General features: G+C 39.7%; 1 protein-coding gene across 3 annotated transcripts; it reads right to left on the bottom strand.

The window, feature by feature from the left end:
• Positions 1 to 338: 338 nt before the first annotated feature.
• Positions 339 to 16,979, bottom strand: FAM177A1 (family with sequence similarity 177 member A1). 3 transcript variants are annotated; one of them, XM_017829393.1, is made up of 5 exons: positions 16,823 to 16,979; positions 12,592 to 12,768; positions 5,496 to 5,562; positions 3,726 to 3,823; positions 339 to 2,882 (listed from the first exon to the last, which is right to left on the bottom strand). In XM_017829393.1, exons 1-5 carry the CDS (start codon positions 16,907 to 16,909, stop codon positions 2,670 to 2,672), a joined length of 642 nt encoding a protein of 213 aa, XP_017684882.1. In that variant the 5' UTR covers positions 16,910 to 16,979; the 3' UTR covers positions 339 to 2,669. The 3 variants fall into 3 exon arrangements, with proteins under 3 accessions (XP_017684882.1, XP_017684883.1, XP_017684884.1); XM_017829394.1 differs by lacking the exon at positions 16,823 to 16,979 and adding an exon at positions 16,464 to 16,547; XM_017829395.1 differs by lacking the exon at positions 16,823 to 16,979 and adding an exon at positions 14,162 to 14,182.
• Between the last annotated feature and the right edge of the window lie 1,950 nt (positions 16,980 to 18,929).

Below are 18,929 nucleotides of genomic sequence, written 5' to 3'. Positions count from 1 at the left end.
AGAATAATAATTTAGGCCTTTTTCTTCTATACATATCCAGCTCTAACTGGCTTAACAGAAAGGATAAATAAATCATTGAACTGACTGAATAGTTACCTGACTTTTAAGAGATTTATTAACAGAAATAAAACTGCAGTAGCTTTAGGCCTAGTTAAAACTAATCCAAACACCTGTATTGAGGCTTTCACCAACTTAACCTCCCGTGCAAGTATTTTATGTAATCTAACTTAATTGTACAGCTGAGCTGCAGCAGTAGTTACAGCTGTGAAACTCTTTAAAAGAGAGCTGTAGAAATGTTTCAGCTTTCAGGTAGGATTACAATAGCTCCAGGCCAGAAGTGTTTGCAGTCCTGCATTATTTATTAGTTTGAGGTAGTGCTGAACACACAGAGTACTACATGGGACTCTTAAGGAAGGGGTGGGGTAGAATGATATTTTGAATTCCGGTGCCTGAATATTCAACCAGGATGTGTGACTTAGTAAAGATGTAAACAGTGAACAGGCACCTATGTACAGGCATAAAGTTTCAAAGACCACACAGTTGTAAAAGAAAAGCCATAACCAACTTCCAGTTCAAAAATTATATTAAATATAAAATAACCAATTAATGCATTTACAGAAAAATTAAACCAATATGAAAGTAACAACTTTCATACAGTTTGCAAAAAACTGAAGGAAGGATTAAGTTAAGGCACAGTGAGTAATAAGAGTATTTTATACAAAGAAGTTTAAACCCAAGGCAGTGAGAGTATTTCTGATGCAACAAATAGTAGGGAGAGAAGGTAAAAAAACCAACTGACATTAATTTCTTGGAAGAAAAGTGAAGCATCCTTCAGCTGTCAAGGTATTACTCAAGCAACGTGAGGCTTTTTATCTTTGACAGTAAAAGAACTCTCAACAAGCTGGTTTTCTTTGTATTCCCCAGGTGTTGAACCAAGCTCTCCTTTGCACATGTTCAGGGCTAAGGAATGATTTTACACTGTGGTCAGCACCCTCTATCTTAAAATTCAAAAAGAGGCAAAGTATCAAAACAGAAGAGATGATGATTGAATCCTCTTCCTCACATTTTCTGTAGTGATGGAATGGTGCAGATAGATGAGAGGAGGAGTTTGTGCTGCCCAGGACACTAGTTCAGGCCGAGGGGTGTCTGATATACATAACTCTGGAAACTGATAGCCAAGTTATCTGGCCTGTGGTGTTGCATCAGGCTCCTTAGTTAGTTGGCAGTGAAAGCAAGGCCAGGAACATGTGATGATACCCAATGCAACATTGGACTGTTTTTAAAATTTTTTTTGGAAATCTCAAGGACAGAAGTAATGGTACCTATATGTATAGGTATGTATCTCTCTATATATGTATATGTATATATATATATACATACGTATATATATGAATATGTATATATAGGTACCATAGTACCTATACCTAGTGGAGGTTCTCTGCTCCTTTACCCCCAACAGTTCTCCATAGAAAATGCCTAGGGCACTGACATCTGGTTGTTGCAAAGTAAACCATTCACCTTCTACCAGCTACAGGTACAACAGTCATTTCAGTAAAATCATCTTAATTGGTATTTGATTTGGAGCTACCTGCACTTCACTTGGGACAAAAATAAAAATTACTGTTGCTGCATGTGCCGTATCAGAACACACACTGTTTATTTAAGAGAAGGAAAGAGTCACAAGTTTGTTTTGTGGTTTCTCGTTATTTAGTATTCTGTGCTAGAGGGGAGAAAAATACCTGCAATGGCACATCCCTTACTGGTAATTTAACATTAAACACATAGTTTGTTTAGGTCGCTCAAGTACATGGACTTGGGTAATCTATGTCCGAAAAAGTTTTCATAGTTCTAGACTGGTACCATACAGAGTGTCCAGTGCACTCAATATAATTTAGCAAGACTTTAGTTTCTTTCCCAGGACCATTGAGAGCATGCATTCAAGCACGTAGATCTCTTAATTCTTGGACTTATAGTGGGAATGTCTTACACTTACAATAGTTCTGTACTTTGCTACAGCATTGAATGGAGCAGCTGAGCACTATCAGCCTCCAAGAGTGCTGGTACTTGTTACTAAGTTCTTAAGGGTGTTTATAGCCCCCTGGAAAGTTTTTTTTTTAGATAAAAAAAGTCAATGGACCCTTAAATCTAATTAACATTAAATCTAACAGTTTCTCTTATGTTAACAACAGAAAAAAATACATGCATACAGTAGAGACAATAAATAGGGGAAATCAGACTCTTATTATTGTGAGTTACAGGATATTAATTCCTATTAATCTATTCATAGAGAGCCGAGTTGCAAACAATGTGCAAATCAGAAACAGGTGTTTAGAAGTAGGAAACAGCACTGCCTCTGCAATCCACAGGTGTTAGAGACACAGCAATTCAAAGAAAAGACATTTTTACTTGCTTTACACAGAAATTAGCTCACACATTCAATTTTAGACCAAATGTTTGTAGTGCAATTTTCATTTTAACTGAAGTGCCAATTTGGCAGAATGCCTCAGCCTTTATTAGGCAGATAGAACTGACATCGCCTAGCTCTCTCCTGATCAATAAGAATGGTAGGAGTTGTATTTCACTGAACAAGTATAATCCTATTTTCCTGTTTATAGCCAGATTGTGACACCTGACAGTTCTTATTTCCTACATTATACAGAGCTTTACACTTACGGAGGGACGGGAACTACATCTTGTTTATTTTTCCCAGTGGACGGGCAATCTCCTTCATTTTCAAAGTTTACATTCACGAATGAAGAGCATGCTGTTGCTTCAGGCTGGTCTGTCTGGACAGGAGCTTCAGCTTGTGGCTTGTTCTGCTGTTCCTGATGCTGTCTTTCTGCTTCTTCTGACATCTTGTTTTCCTGTTCCTCCTCTTCCTCCTAGAGAGATAACCAGATTCATATGCTACTATTTACCACTTATTTACATTAACTTGGAAGTCTTTCCATAAGAGCATACCAGTTCCTATTACAAGGCAAGGACATTAGTTCTCCTAGAAAACAGTCATTACCTGATCATAAGATGAGGTATATTCCAGAACTTCCATCATGGAAAAAAAATCACCACAAGTGAAGGATTAAACCATGTTAAACGAACAAAAAACCAAACCATTTTAAACAAAGCAAAAAAAGACATATATCTAGATAAGCAGTTTTTAGTTAATGGCAATAGGGATAGGTCTACCTTCTCTAAAGTTTTTTCATCTCTCAATAACAGCTATCAAAAAATAAGTAATAAAGCTTTAAATATGTTTTCCACCTCTTCCAAATGAAGATTACTAAGGGTTTGGGATTTTTTGCCTAAAGCACTGGCTACTTTTCAGTCATGTCCAGTTATGGTGGTAGCATAACTGTTCAATTTACCCTTGACACCGTGCTGAACAAGTTGTAGAGCTGGAAAGTATACTGCTAGCAGCCACCTCCTTATAGTGTTCAGCAAAACTGTCCATCCAACTTTCCCACACTGTTGACTTGAAAATGCATTGTACAAGAGAAACAAACAGAGCAGTGGTCAGGACCCAGCCATCTAGGACTGATAAGCTGGAGAGAAAAGGCTGATGGCTAAGTAAGCATTAACCATGCATCAAATGAAAACTGAAGGCAAGCTGAAATTGGGGGTCTTAAACTTCATTTAAATGCTAGAATACAAATACTATTTTTTAAAATACTAGGGAAGGTAAGTTGGGAGAAAAGGAGTGCAAAAACCCTATCTCACACACATACCTCTCTCTTCATTCTGTAATACTCATCAATTGCATATTGGTATTTTGGTGTGCTTATCCCCAGAACAGATGCAATCTTTTCCCCAAGGAAGTCACATACTAAAAAGTAAAAAGAGATTTACATATGGTTAGTATCTTGAAGAAAATTCTTAAGCACCATTTTATTTTTAAAAGTCTCACTATCTTTCCTGAAGGGTTTTCCGTAGTCCTACTTCACTGAAAAGATAAAACCAAAATCTGCAAGGCTAATCTACTTATAGGTAATTATTAGCTGAATATACTAATAAGTGTTCTTTAAGATAGAAAATGAAAAAAAGGAGAAGAAAATGAAGTTCAGTGAAAATCTAGATGGTGGTAGTGTTTGTATTCTGCTAGTTTCAGCTTTGAATCTAAGTTCATTTTGCTAAGAATCAGTTAAAGGATAAATCTTTAACTGAATTTTAACTGAAAATTAACGTTAGACAATACATGGGTATCAGCTGTATTAGTTCAATCTAGTGGTACTAGAAACTAGACATTTATTGATATGTGCATATGTCAAGTCAGTTTTAACAATGCTCTGTGTTGCATACTAATGGATTAATAAAATATTTAGGTTTCAGCTGTCTCAGTTTTCAAGCTGTAGGCTACATGCAGCACTACTGTGCTAAAGCAGGTAGTGCACAGTCATAAGTATGGAACAGGGAGGGCTTGTGTCAGTCAGTCTCTTTACCATGGTGATGGCTACAGCACTGGTTCTTGAGTAAAGGCAAGCAAGAAGTCAAAAGTACTGCACTTCCAATTGTAAATCTGCCCTAAGGAAGCAAATGAGTTAGTCATCTTCAGGGGAAAAAAGTCAGAAGTTAGCAATTGACTGCTTCAATGAATATTCACAATAACTAATCTTACAGATATCCTGGCATCCCCATTTTTGTGCAAAAGACTAGTTCAAATTGCAAATATAAGAGCCAAAACTGAAGTGGGAAGAAGAAAGTAGTAATCTTCAAATTCATAAAACACTTCTGAAAAAAGGAAAGCAGCATCTACCTTTGCGTATGAAGAACAGATGTGTCAAGGAATAGAATTACACTGTACATTAAAGTGTTTCTCAAAATAAGGATAGGTTAATTAATAAAAACAGACTGCCAATAGTTTTTAGAAATATTCAAAATTAGGTGTACAATGACAGAAACTCCGTAATATTTGTCAAAAAAAACCCAATAAAGGTACTTTACACCTTGGAAAAAACACAGACAAGGATAAGCATTTTTAAAACTGAGCAAAATTTTATGAGGTCCACGAGTCAAATGAATTTCTAAGCAAAGTTTAAGACCCTTGACAATAGTCTTGTTTATTTTGTAACCTCAGATGTTCGTTGTATGGCACATTAGATGTGTTCTTGGGATAATCTCTAGTTGTCTTTTTCAGAAAAACTGTCAGTTTAATTATTCCAGACAGCATTCTTTCCAGATAACATCACACAAAATGGTTCCATGCAAAACCTAATAGAAAGTTGCCAACACCAACATATCTTCATATGAAGAAAAAGGGGAAAAGTTTTGATCAAAAGAGTATTTTCTGTTCATTCTTCCATGCAGGAGCTGGTGATTGAAAGTAAAAAAATTTTAAAAAAGTACTTGAGGTAAGACAGTACGTCTCCACAGATTAAACAGAGTTGATTTACACTTTTGAAAAAACAGCAAGTAGAGCCCAAAGATGACTTACAGTATGCCATGGTAACTCTGTGACTTTCAATATTCCATTACTGGTTTACCAGTAAATAAAGCAATACCTGATAAAGTTGATGTTGCAACTCGCAGCATGTGAAACCACAAGTAGGGTCCCCAGGTGAGCGTTGTCTGTAGGAACAAGAGTAGTATGAATACATATAGCTGTATGTTCATGGTACAAAATAATACATGCAAAACAGCTTGAGAGGAAAGATTTGCAGTGTTTCCTGTTTGCCAGCTGCCACAATATTTTTGCTTTAAAATAACTCTAGACCAGACAGATAAAGCAAAGTATCACCATAAGATCTGAATATAACCATGGTTTACCTCTGGGAAAATTTGTTTCCGTGGTTTTTGTTTTCCACTCCCAGACTTGGGAAATGACAAGCATCCAACTCAATCTCTATAACTATAAAGAGCTTTCCATAATGTTCTGAATCCCATCAGGCCAAGAAGTGAGGTGAGGTAGCCAAGAAGTTCCTCATTACAATGATGAGTGAACTGCAAAAGACTCTTTAAAACCAAACCAAACCTTCAAACCTGTGAGCAAGAGGCTGCTTTCAAACTTTACAAACCAGATATGAATTATCTCTTGAAATTGCACCTCAAAAATAACACCAAGAGCCGTGAGGGAGGGAGAGAGTTTCTGCAGCTCTGAGGGAGAGATGGACAGGCTGACAAGCAAAGCACCTGGGGTGATGTAAACAAGGAGGAACACAAAGTGAATAAAACAGGGCTCAAGTGGGGTCACCTCAAGAATTTGCATGTACATGAGGAAGTGTCTCTGCAGTGCCTGAACACTAAGACACACAACATGGGACATAAACATAAGAAATTAGAGATCTGTATGCAGATCTTGTTGGGACCCCAGAGATGCAGTGAATGGACTGGAGGGCTGCACTGGAGGAATACAGACTCTTTAGGAAGGGCAGGCCAGGAAGACAAAGAGGAGGAATTGCCCTTTGCATGACTATGGTATATTCACGGTCACATAGAAAATACTGCAGCCTCCAGACAAACTGATATATTTACACGTAGTAACTTAAAGAAAGTTTAGCAATTAAATTTAATTAATTACAAAATAACGAGCATACTCAGGCTATGCTTTTCACTAAAGAAAGAGGTTGTATCTCTTAAAAAAAATAAAACAACAAGCTGTGTAATAAAAAGCAAAAGGGGAAAAGCAGATTCCAAGCTAACGGCAAAAAAACTGTAGGCTTTCACTTTTGTGAAAAGGGAAACTCAAATTTCATATTGAACTAAAACATATTTATAGTTAACAGGATGTTGTATTCAGGCAACCTCTTTGTTATGTATGTATCCCCCAGAAAAGATCTCTGTAGAAGTACTTTTCTTGTGGAAAGTAGCAATTAAAAGTGTCAGCTTTTATTAAATAAAACACATTAGCTCTACTCAGTTACATAAATATTTATAACGTGTTGCTAAGAACTCTTTGATAATAACTTTTTTCTGTGATATTATTTAATAGATATCTCTACAGGACAACCAATATTACTGTAAATAATACAGCTAGAGAGACTAGTTGGTATAGCCTCAGTATGCATGTACACAAGCTACTAGACTTCCGTGCTTTCCAAGCACAGTCACTACAAATCAGTGCAGCAATAAATTGTCTTTCAAGCCAGAAACTCAAGTTGGTAAGCTGAAAAAAAGCCAGATGCTATATCTTTTTGGCAGTGGGTATGGAAAATGTCCTGCCAAGGTAAAAGTGTAAGCAAAACCAGCTGCTATCCTGCTTGCACAAAAGCACCTCCAGCTTGTTGATTATGTGCTCAGTTGGCAGACAGGCTAACAAGGAGTTTGTTCAGCTGAAGAAGTCAAAAAAACTGCTGGAAAAGCTTGTTGCCACAGGTGCAAATAATGGCATTGACAGGGCTCTGTACAATCCTTCATGATGAGGTGACAGGGTTAAAAAGCATTCACACAGTGTGCAGGACAAACACAGGCCTGCTGTGCCCTGTAAGAAAGAAGCTACAAGAACCCCCTTAACATTTAAGAGTAAAAAGACAGGCTGAACTTCAATGTGACAGAAGTAATTTGAACCCAGAACATTCTAACAAGTTTGTGGAGACACAAACGTAGGGAACATCTGAGGCTCAGCAGACACAGAGGTTCTGTGTATTTCTACTCTTCCCCTACCACAGTTAAAAATCAGTTTGGTACATTAGAAGCATTTTTAAGTTCAGCTTCATGGGAATCTCTGCTTTCTGACAAAGCCCAACCAGACACTTCTTCACCCCTGCCAAGCGAGGCTTTGCCAGTCTCCTCAATTTAAAAAGAAACATTCTTTCCAGGGTCTCAAAAGACAATATAAAACCATGAGAGAAGCTACTTCACACAAATTCAAAAGGAGAAAGGAGATGGCTTGGAGAGAAAACCACCAGGAACAGCCAGGAACAAGGGAATGCATTCAAGCAATCATCTTCTTTTTTCACCCATCCCCCACTTACTTCCTCAGGGTAAATCTGGGTGGCTTCCCAGAGCACCTCGGAGATGGAAACAGAAATGGCAAATGTGAGGCAAGAACTGGTACTGGAGAAACCAGAACCATTCGAGTGATATGAACTGGGCTGTTAAGCAACGGCTCAGTACAAACTAATCAATCCTAGTCAGTGAAGTAGCTTTAATGCACTGAGCTGAAAACTGGAAAACCATACCCAAGTCAGGTCCTACAGACCTGTAGAACCATATACTCAGATACATCAACCTCCTCTGGCCAGCCAGAGAAGCCTTCCTGTTCAGTCTTTAATCAACTCGAGGACACAGTAATACTGTATTTCTTGAATGGAAACAAGGGGCAGCAGTATGAAACACAGTACACTGGTTTATTGTAAGGGAACAGTATTTCTGCTGCCATCAGTCTCTTAAGTATATGTTTCTACAATGCTTAATTATATTACGCAGCTATCCTGACTTTATTTTGTCATTTACAATGGAAAACACAATGGTTATGACAAGTGATTTTTAAATTACAAAAAAACTTAATGCACAATTTTAATTTAAATAGGAATTAATACAATGGATTCAACCACTGATAAAACCAAGGGGCCTCTGGTTCAACAACAGAACATGATTTTGTTTCCTAGTATGGGGCTGCTGAAGGGAGCACACATGGTCCCTTGAACTTCCAACTGCACCATGTTCCTAAACAATCCACATTTGTATCTATTTTTGGCAGATTTCAGTTCTTACTAACACTTACACTTTCCAAAGTACGTAGTGTTTCTTTTTGTCAGAGAAAATGGCAAAATGGGAAAAATAATAATTTCCTGATTTAAGAAAAAACAAATCCTGTATATAATAGTTAATATACACCACCAAATAGATGCTTTTCCATTGTTTACTATGCCAAGATAGGTTTTTAATTAGTTTAATTATTGACTGTTCATTGCTATAATAGGTCCTTCAGTAAATGTATCATATAAAACTGTGGCATCTAAGACAAGCCAGTGAAAACAAGATCAGAAACACACACACCATCCTTCATCAAGAGCTTCTACCATATCATGAGTAGTTATTACTTATTTTTCTCCTTCATCCCAAATTCTTGAAAGAAAAAGAGAGTTCGATGGTCCTCAAGAGAGGATTTTTTGCTATTTAAAGTTATGGGCCTTTTAACTACAGGATATCAAGATAATCTGCCTGCAAGGATGTGTTTCAATCTTTCTGAGCATTGAAGGTTAAAAAAATAAAATCTCTTCTGGAGCTTTGTTGCTCTGTTTCTCAGGATGAATTCTAGGGTTATCACACCAACAGTTATATTGCTTACAGTTCCTCTGCAAAGACACTCCACCTTCTGCCTCCTCATGTGATAGGTGAATACAACAAAGAGTTTATACCAAGTGTCCCTCCAGGGATAAACAAAAGGATTATCTTCTAGAACAGGCCAGGGAAATTTAATCAATACAGAATAAAGTTTTGGTAGACAAAAGCAAAAGGAAATTTACACATAAAGTGCAAACATATAAATTTTAAGATAGAAGACTCAAAACATTTATGCTATAAAAGCATTTCAATTTCAATTTGAGAACATTCAGATAATACTGAAAGCTATTATCTAAAAAATAAGAATACCCTGTGCTCTGGATTCAAAAAACCAAAAAACTACAGAATGGACACTCCACTGAACAATACTAATGAACTGAGTGCTGACCTACAGAAGTATCAGAAGCTATTTCAAAGCAAAATTTAAAATCCAGTTCTTTTTGAGAATTTGTTTTTTTCTGAGTGGTAGCAGTCCACCACACCAAGTGCTTGGTTATCATATTACCAGGACATATACATACTACTTTGCCTAGTAAGAAAGACATTGTCATTGCCTGCTTAGCTCTAAACACAATCAAAGCAAGGTATATACTGAAGACATTTCTTTACAACACAGCAAAATATTTGTTTCCCTTAAACTCATTCAAAAGCTGCCAGGAAGCCAGTACCAGCTGAGCTTTGAAATTTCATGATGCAAAGTTTCTATTCAAAGTATTAAATGTGCTTTTTCTAAAAATAAACTGGACCAGAAACAGCTATTACTTGCAAACATACTTTTTTGTGTCCCAACTGAGATAAGTTTTAGACATGCTGGTCTCAGCAAACAGACTATTTAATTGCTTTTATAGAAATCCTACATTAAAAACATTTTTAAAGCAGCTGTTGGCTAAAACATCAAAGCTCAGCTTGGACTAACATTTCTTCAATTGTCTGGCTCAGCTGGGATACACGAAGCATGCAGCAGATAAAGTAAACCTCACTTAATGGCAACTCCTGCTCTAATCAAGTTCATTCTGTCAAGGTAAGAAGCAATACATAATAAGGCATACTGTGCTCCACAATAAACTATTCTGGTTTGGGGGGTCCTTTTATTAGAAAGTGTAATAAAAATTAAGGATTTAATAAACTATAAAAGGAGAATAGAGCAATCTTAACTCCCCCATACAATATACTTTTTGGTATTCAGAAAAAAAAAATCTGTATTAGGAAAGTAGGGGAACAATCACGTAGCGTTCCTGGCTGTTGTGCACACCTGAGGGCTCTTTAGTTAAGTGTTCATTTGCACAGCAGCATGCACGTCTCTGCCCTCACAACATGTACACCAAGGCTCATGAGCCTTCCATCGCTGCACCACAGCAGAACTCTTCTACTGCGAGGAAATGGCACCAAAAAATTATACCCATCTGGTCCCCTGCTCATTATAACTGGGGAAAATATCTCTTAGACATCCATGGATATCTGCCATGACCCACACAGTGGGGAAGAGATCTGACTCAGAAGACACCTGAACGTTACCATAATATGCAGTAAATTTCACAGTTCTTTAATTTCTTCGAGAAGATCCTTAAGGAGGAAAAAAACCCCAGCACACAGCAAAGCAGCTTAACATCTTACTCGTTGTTTGTGACTATAAGACATTTCTTTTCAGACTATAAACTTCATATGTTTTATACTGATGATATCCCACCTGCTCTCAGGCTAATATTACTTTTTGCTGTATACAAGAACTGCCTAGCAAGAACAAGAATGCTGCCATCAATCCATACAAGATGCACTGCAACAGCTTCACCTGTGAATCACTAGAAACCCCAATCCCAGCTAAATTCCCATAGTCTTACTGCAGCTTAGTCCTCAACCCCCCTTCTTTTTTCCTCCAAGATAAATTCATTTTACGGAGGGGAAAAGAGGTATTTATTGACAGTCCTCCCCAAAACAAACCTCTTACGGTTCACCACTTCTTCAGAAGAACATGAGCAGAAAATCAAACGCTTCACTTCAGTCCCTTCAACAAAGCCAAGCTCTCCCAGGATGGATGCACATATAAATAAATACAGGGCCTCCTACTTTAAATAGAAATCTTCAACATTTCTTAATTATGGATTGCCAAATGATGGTGCAGAAGTCCTTTCAACAACAATGTCAAGTAGAAAGCAGTGCACTGGTTTCTGTGCGTGCAAGGACTCTTCTTTCAAGTGCGGGAACAAACAGCTCTACACCAGCATCTGCCTCCAGCGTGCAACCAGGCAAGACTAGCTGCTGCACAAAGCCATGACTCCTGGATGTCTGACCACACTCCAGCACATCAGGAAGGACCCAATTTTAGAGTCTCCAGCTCAGTACAGGCATCCAAGCCCAGAGAGGGCCAGGAAGGGAGCCCTGTCAGCAGGAAGGGAATAGGACTGCAGACCCAATTTACTGGGTAAGAATTGTTGTAGGAGGGTAAAGAAGCAGTTGGGACACCACTTTCTGGGGCTGTCATGAAAGAAACATGAGACTGGTCACATGGAGAGATGATGAGAAGGATGTGTGTCTTCTCTGGGACTGACTGCTAGAGGGTGGGGAGCTGCTGCTGCCAGTGTTAGCACATACAGCTGTGAGCTCTGCAATCACACTATCACCACAAAATAGTTTATTAAACAGGCCAATTGAATAAAACAGATTATATGTTTCATTTTACCTCTAAGTATAGAACCAGAATCATTGAGAAAAAAGGAAAATGTACTTTAGAAGCTACAATACACACTATGGCAACAGCTTTAATTGTTGAGTCTCCACTTGAATCTGAACCAACAAAGGAAACTCCATTCACAAGTTGAGCAACATCTCAACATCTTACAAGACACGTGAACATTACCTACATGGACTAGGCAGCTCCTTTAGAACTTGTTTTTTATACATCATGAATTACACCAGTTTTCCTTTATTTCTGCAAGTCATCTGTTTCTTTCCCTTCTATGCTCTTTTAATTATATCAAATTGCTGGTATGGTAAGTCTAAATTACAGGTTCAACTCTCCACTGTCAACAAACACAAGCAAACAAATGTCCCCCCACATTTTATTTTTTTTTAAAACAAATCAAGGAGATACCAAGCAAATACTATTAGAGAGGGAAATGCTGGAAAGGACAAACTGGAACAGTGAAGAAATTAAACCTACTTCTAATTAATAGGGCTATTTTAGTGGAGGAGAACTCTAGGACAAAACTTCCCAAGAATACTTCTCACAGGTTTCTGAGTTCCTAAAGCCAAACATATCAATGGAATCTTTAATATTGAATACTAAATCAGATTTGTAACATAAAAAATGAAGTATAAAATGTTGATAGTTACTCGGTAAATCAGAAGTAGCAATGTATCAATCAGAATACTTACAGGATCTACTGGTGGCAACAGGTCTTTTTTCTCTTGTTCATCTTCCTCTTCATCTGTGCTATATTCTTCCATTGTTTCTCCACTTGCAAAATGAATAACTCTCCTTGGAATTTTCTTCTTCTTTCCTATGACACCCAGCTCCACATTCTCAAAGCCACCATCTCCCTTTGCAAGTTGCTATAAAGAAAAAAAAATCATTATCTAAGTAGATGCTTCTGAAGCTGGAAATTTTCCCCTTAAAAAATGTGATATTTAAAATATTTTAGATTAATCAGCATATGCAGTGAACATTTGAAAGAGCTTGGCTGTAGGTAAAAAATAAGACTCACACAATTTTGTGTGCAGATATGTAAAAACTGATCTCTTCTCTAAAAGTAACAAAAAGGTAAGTGCCTTTACTTCAGCATGAAAGCTGGTATTAAAAACATCTATTCCAAAAAAGCACAGCATTATATAGGAACTTCGGGGGGGGGCGTGTTTCTTTAAATAATTTGGTAAGCATATAAGATTTAATATTGAAAAGTATTGTTGGTTTTGAAATTAATATCTAATGAAATTAATAAAATAGTTCATAGGCTGTAGCCACCTTTGTGAGCTCAGGCAGGCACCTCTAGCACAAAAGAGAACTGAATAACTAAGCAGCCAGGCTCAAGCTTTAAAAAGATGCATCAAGGAATCTACCCCTGTGGGCTTTCATCATCAACCACAATTAGTACAAGGGACCATGCTAAAAGGACAACGCTCAGTTCTGTGGCTAAGGACATATAAAATGAGAAGTACAATATCTGGTTTTGTTCTTCCAGTTGCTGAATACTACAGTGCAGTCTTTGGGTCACAAGCATTAAAAATATATACTTCTAATTCAAAGGCCAATCAAGAACTCTTTAGGCTAGTAACTCCTACAGCAAGAGAATTTTAGTATTTATTAGGTTTTGTATTGTAGCTATCAAAACAGAGCCTTTGTCTTGGTAGAGTTTTCAGACACTATTGTATCAAATGCACAAAACTGTTCTGAAAACACTTCTGTCATGTAGAGAAGGCCACAGAGGTTAGGAAATGCCAGCCACATGTTTTTAATGTACCATGAAGGTTTTTAAAAATGCATGAGCTCGTGTAATTTGAAACTGTATCGTAAGGAATGACGTGTGTAAGTACATACAGAATCCAGGTTACATAAAATGGGTATATTTCAAATTCTGACTTCTTCCCTATGCAAAACTTAATGATCTACACAAAGCACAAATCAAAACTATAAATAAAAAAATATATTTTATCACACAGTTGTGAAACATCCCTTAATCACTGCAAGCGCAGCATCACCACTCCCATCTCTCATGCTAGACTACTACATAAAACAGCTTTGCAATGCAAACAGGCTTAGTTAGCTGGGAAAGACAGTGGGCACGGGAGAGAGAGGCAGGAGGGGGCCGCAGGGAGCCGAATGGCTTTCTTCATTCCAACCACAGATTTTTCTCATGCCCACAGAGAAGAGGGAGGGAAAGATCACGTGCAGAGCTCTACAGTGTGGATGAGAACCACACCAATTCATCATCTCTCCAAGCCCTCGTACCATGGCTCCTCAAAACTGCAAGTCATCTCAGCTTCCCCCACCCTGCATTTCTTTAGCAACAGTGGCACATTTCAGGCATTTTCCTGGAGGAGCAGAGCAGAATTCAGTAGCAAGTTTTCACTAGGGTAATTCAGCTGAAACAGCATGGTATTTTCATGCAGATTCAGATTTTCATGTAGAAAGACAAAACTATCTGGAGCTCAGTGCACTCTGCTGTCTATCAGCCTTAGGAACAGAGAAAAGCTACACAAATATGAATGCTGAAAACAGTGAAGCAACCTAAGCATAAGGAGCACTCCGTGCTGCCACTATAAAAGTGGGTACCACTTACTGTGACTCAGTTCGGTATTTTTTGGTGCAAAAAGCACCAGAGAACCAGCTTTTTATGAACACTTTGTGCTCCTTTATTGGCATCATACAATGACGCTGTTTTTCATGTTTAGTCACAGTACTGCAGAGCACTATTTTTTGCTAACACAACATCATAAATATCACTGTGATTAATAACAGCAAGCAACATGAGTCCCTCCTTAGAGCTCTTCTAAAGGCACAGTCTCTTCATCTCATTTTGGCTTGTTTAATGGAAATGCTTCAAATATTTTAACTTAGAAAAAAATAATGGTTCATGTTTCAAAGTTGAAAAAGCAGCCCTTAATTCCCTGCACACCCATCCCACACTTCACTTACACTACTCACAATAAGCAGCTCTGCGCAGCTGGTACTGCTACAACGTTTCAGACAAATGCAGCAATTCAAAACAATAAGAATACATCAAGGAACAACAAATCTGATTCCAATTCGTAAATTATTAAATAAAATAATAAATATCAGCTGTTGCTTTGGTTATTACCTAGTCAACAAACGTGTGTAGGTTTTAGTTATCACTGCAGCATTTATCCTTTTCATTTTTACCTGTCAATAAAAGCCAACTCTCCCAGTTACAAGCAGGAAGTTCAGGATCAGTGAATTTATTTATCTTTCCAAAACAGTGGCAATGCAGATCTATTCTAGAGCAGTCAGCTAGACTCACTTTATAGCTCAAATGTTACAGTATTTCCTGTTTGAGAATTTATACTTTTGATCTTCCTTCACGAATTTGAGCTTCTTTTCCAATTCAGGAAGTTTTTACAAAGATCATTCTTTCAGTACATGGCTTTAGTCAAGTTTGTGACCACATTTTTTTTTCCACTGGCCTGTCCTTCTCTAACACATCATATGGTCTTGAAAGACTCGGCATTTGTCTTAACCCCACATCAAAGAAGTATCTACTTTGGTATCTGTTTGACATGAAGGCCTGTCACTCTTCTGCTTTCACCACGCTAGCTGACATTGTTAAGGTCCTTGGCAAACACTATAAAGCAACTTCCTCTTTTTTTTAAATGTCCTCTTGGAATTTTTCTTGGCTTTATGGCACACATGAAAACCTTGCCTGTCAGGAAGTCAGCATCTGAAACTGCTGTTCCTTGTTTACTCTCTTTACACTCACCTTCTTATCTCACCCTTTGGCCGGAAATAGAGAGAGAGCAGGGCATCTTTCGACAGTGTTGGTACAATAATCAGCACAATAGAATTTCAGTCTACGTCTAAAATAGACTAATAAATAGTCAAAATAAATAAACTACAATTAAGGAAAAGGTGTGCCTGGACACTTGCAGGTAAGCTAGGAGAGCTGACACAGTAACTAATATTAGGTGATGCAATAATATAAAGTTTCACAAAGGAGAGGAAGAAGAAATGCAAAAAGCAATAGGGAGATTGCATTATTCCTTTTTGCATCTTTTAACCCATCGAATGAAGGAATTCTTGAGAGAAATTATGACCAAAAATGGCAAAGTGTGTGATGTCCACTTTTGCTCAAAAAGATGAGTAATTCAATTTCCACAGATCTACTGGTCTGATACTGCTAATCCCTAGAAGGCTGGTATTAGTTAATGAAAAGCATTTCTACTATGCTATCTTGGCTACCTTACTGATTTAATTTGTGTTAGTTTTTCTGGCTAGGGTTTTGGGGGGAGTTTGTTTAGGTTTCAGTGAGGGTGTTTTTTAATGCTTGCCCGGCTTTCCACCCTTGTGTTTCAAATTAAACAGCATGAGTCTTTCTCAAACAGAAGACAACAAAATTACAGAGTCAGAGGACGATTGTAAGACACCCTCGGAATAAACAAGCCTTGGAAAAGCACCATAACCAGTGAAGCGGCAGCGCCTGTAACACCCAGGGCGAAGCCGCGGCCGGTGCAGGGGCAGGCGCGGCAGGACAGGCGAGCTCCGGGCTGGGCTGTAATTAACAGCTGCTGTCCCTCACCATCTCCCACGCCTTCGCCAACTTCACAGCGCGGAGGGAAGTGGAAACCTGTCTCGCTTTAATATTCATCAGGCTCATTTGTCAGAGGCATTGTCCCCGGAGAACAGGAGACACCGGAGACACGCGCGCCCGCCGTGCGGGCTGTAATTACAGCGCGCTGGACGGGAGCACAGACCGGCCGACACATCGCCCTCTTCTCCCGCAGCCGGGCCCTCGCGCCCCGGCGACGAACAGGGGGCTTTCCCCGCCCCACACACCCGCGGGGTCAGGCCGCAGCCGCCACCCACCCCCGGCCGGACCTCCCGCGGCCTCGCCCCGCTGCGGAAGCGGCAGCGCCCGGGCCCCGCCGCTCCGCTCACCTGCTCGGGCTCCATGGCGCCGACGGCGGGCGCGGGGCCGGCGGCGGGCGCGCAGTAGAGGGTGATGGCGGACAGCCCCTGCTCCATCCTCCCGCCCGCCGCGGCGCCGGGGGAGGGCGGCAGCGGGGCCGCCACGGCCCGGGTAGGCGAGAGAGGCCGGGCGGTGCCGCCCGTCACACCGCCCGCCGGGGCGGCGCTTGGGGCCTGCCGCGCCACCGCCCGCGCCCCGCTGGGGCTGGCGGCGCGCAGGAGCCGGGATCCACCTGGGAGAGACTGAGGGCACCTCTGGCCTTTCTCTTCTCGCCCCAGCCGGGCATCCACCGGAGCCAGGGGGAATCGGGGGAGAGGGCGGAGGCAGCCGGGCTGCCAGGCACAGCCGTACCTCCAACCCAGGAGGAAGCATACCTGCTCTGAGGGAAAACCCTAGGTTTTTCCCAAAGTATTGTAAAAACGTGCAAAATAACGGAAGAATAGTTTAACAAATACATGAAGATCCTTGAGAGGATTTAGGGATCCTCCTCTCCCAGGGCCACCCTTGCTCAGCCTTCCAGTGTTGGCTCAGGCAACTCATCATCATCGTGATCATGGCTAGGCTTCGCGAACAAAGATTTAGGAAGGCTCTATCTCCGTTTCTCAGGCAACTCAGCACTTTGTAAAGGACCAACCCCTGGGTAAGAAAGAAATGCAAACCAAGGGTGCACTGGCTCCTGAGCTTCGTTGGGGTGGGAAAGTAACACGCAGTCCCAGCAGGCAGGGAAAAGTGTTTGCCACGTAATAGGTTTGCTCAGCTGCTCCAGCAGAGCTAGGAGCACTTCTCCCCCTAGCCTGTGCCGAGGCCTCTGTGCTGCAGGTGATGGCCCAGCCAGAATAGAGAACCAGGGCTGACCCTGGCAAAAGGTACATTAGCCAATGCCAACCACTAGTGAAAACAGCTGGAGGTGGAAGCATTTGAAGCATCCTTTTCATGGGACTAAGGAGGAAGTAATTTTAATTATTTTTTTTAAGTTGGAACCAATGGCTGTAAAATGCACTTACATGGCAAGAGCCATCCTTCCATCCTGCATCATTAAGAATAGCTTCCAAAAAATTAGTGTATAGCACATATACAGACACTTTCTTAGTCATATTAAAGCGTTAATTATATCCTGTAACAAATTAAAAGCCCAGGTAAAACACAGATGTATCACACAATTATACTACCATAAGGCATAAAATGTTGCTTTGTGAAAAGGGCTGACAACACAGAATGTATTATATTGAATATATGATTACAGAAACACATGAATTAAAGACTACAGTATTATTTTAGACACTACTGGGCTGACTATCTGCTTTAGGTATTAAAAATCTGTATTACTTAAAGTTTCAAAGAAACAAATTAATGTTAGGATACATAAATACCTCTTATCCGCAGTAGAGTCTACATTCCATTTAGTAAGGACTGGTTGAAATAGGGTAACAGCTCCTAAAGAACAGCTTTAAATCATCAACCAAAGAACTTGCTTTCCTTTGCCTCTACTGTGATTATAGCAGCCGTACAGTAGTACTAAACTTAATCTTTAACCTCCCAGAACAACTGGCATTTGCAACTGAGACAATTTTAATAAACTTACCACATGACAGTATTGAAAATCCTATGGAAAAGTAAAGACTGTTCACAAATAAACCTATAGCTATTTGTGTGTGCTAATAGTTAATTGTCCAGCTCCAATCACACAGCTATCTATTGACCATCATAACTGTTTCCTCGTAGACTGCTCAGCAGCAGACTGAGCTTAAACAGCTCAGACAAAAGCTTGTCTGACAGCAGCAACAGCTTTCAGCAAGATACACACAGGAAGACAGACCTCAGTCATCTAAGTATTTCCAGCAAATTTCGCTTGCCTCTAGCTTTTCAGGGTTCTTGTATGCCAGAGAAAAAACTTTTCTGTAGACTTTTCTGAGATCCTGTGGAGGATGAGTACAAAAACCCTAAGGGAAGAAAATGGTGCTAGGGGAGTTATTACACACTTGCCAACAGTGTTTTATTTGCATCAAGCTTTGAGAGGCCATATAGAACATTCTGTTCTCCTGCAACAACTTAAGCATTTTCTTCCTCACATTGTGC

This window comes from Lepidothrix coronata, unplaced genomic scaffold, assembly GCF_001604755.1.
Source record: "Lepidothrix coronata isolate B3197 unplaced genomic scaffold, Lepidothrix_coronata-1.0 Scaffold164, whole genome shotgun sequence".
Lineage (NCBI taxonomy): Eukaryota > Metazoa > Chordata > Aves > Passeriformes > Pipridae > Lepidothrix > Lepidothrix coronata.
Note: the sequence above shows the minus strand (reverse complement) of the source record. Positions and strands in the feature narration are given on the sequence as shown.

Excerpts from the sequence above, each read along its gene's own strand:
- FAM177A1 (XM_017829393.1), bottom strand. The coding sequence starts at position 16,909 with ATGGAGCAGGGGCTGTCCGCCATCACCCTCTACTGCGCGCCCGCCGCC. Across the intron at positions 12,769-16,822 it reads GCGCCATGGAGCCCGAGCAG|CAACTTGCAAAGGGAGATGG; the intron begins GTGAGCGGAGCG and ends TTTTCTTTATAG. Across the intron at positions 3,824-5,495 it reads TGCAACATCAACTTTATCAG|TATGTGACTTCCTTGGGGAA; the intron begins GTATTGCTTTAT and ends TTTACTTTTTAG.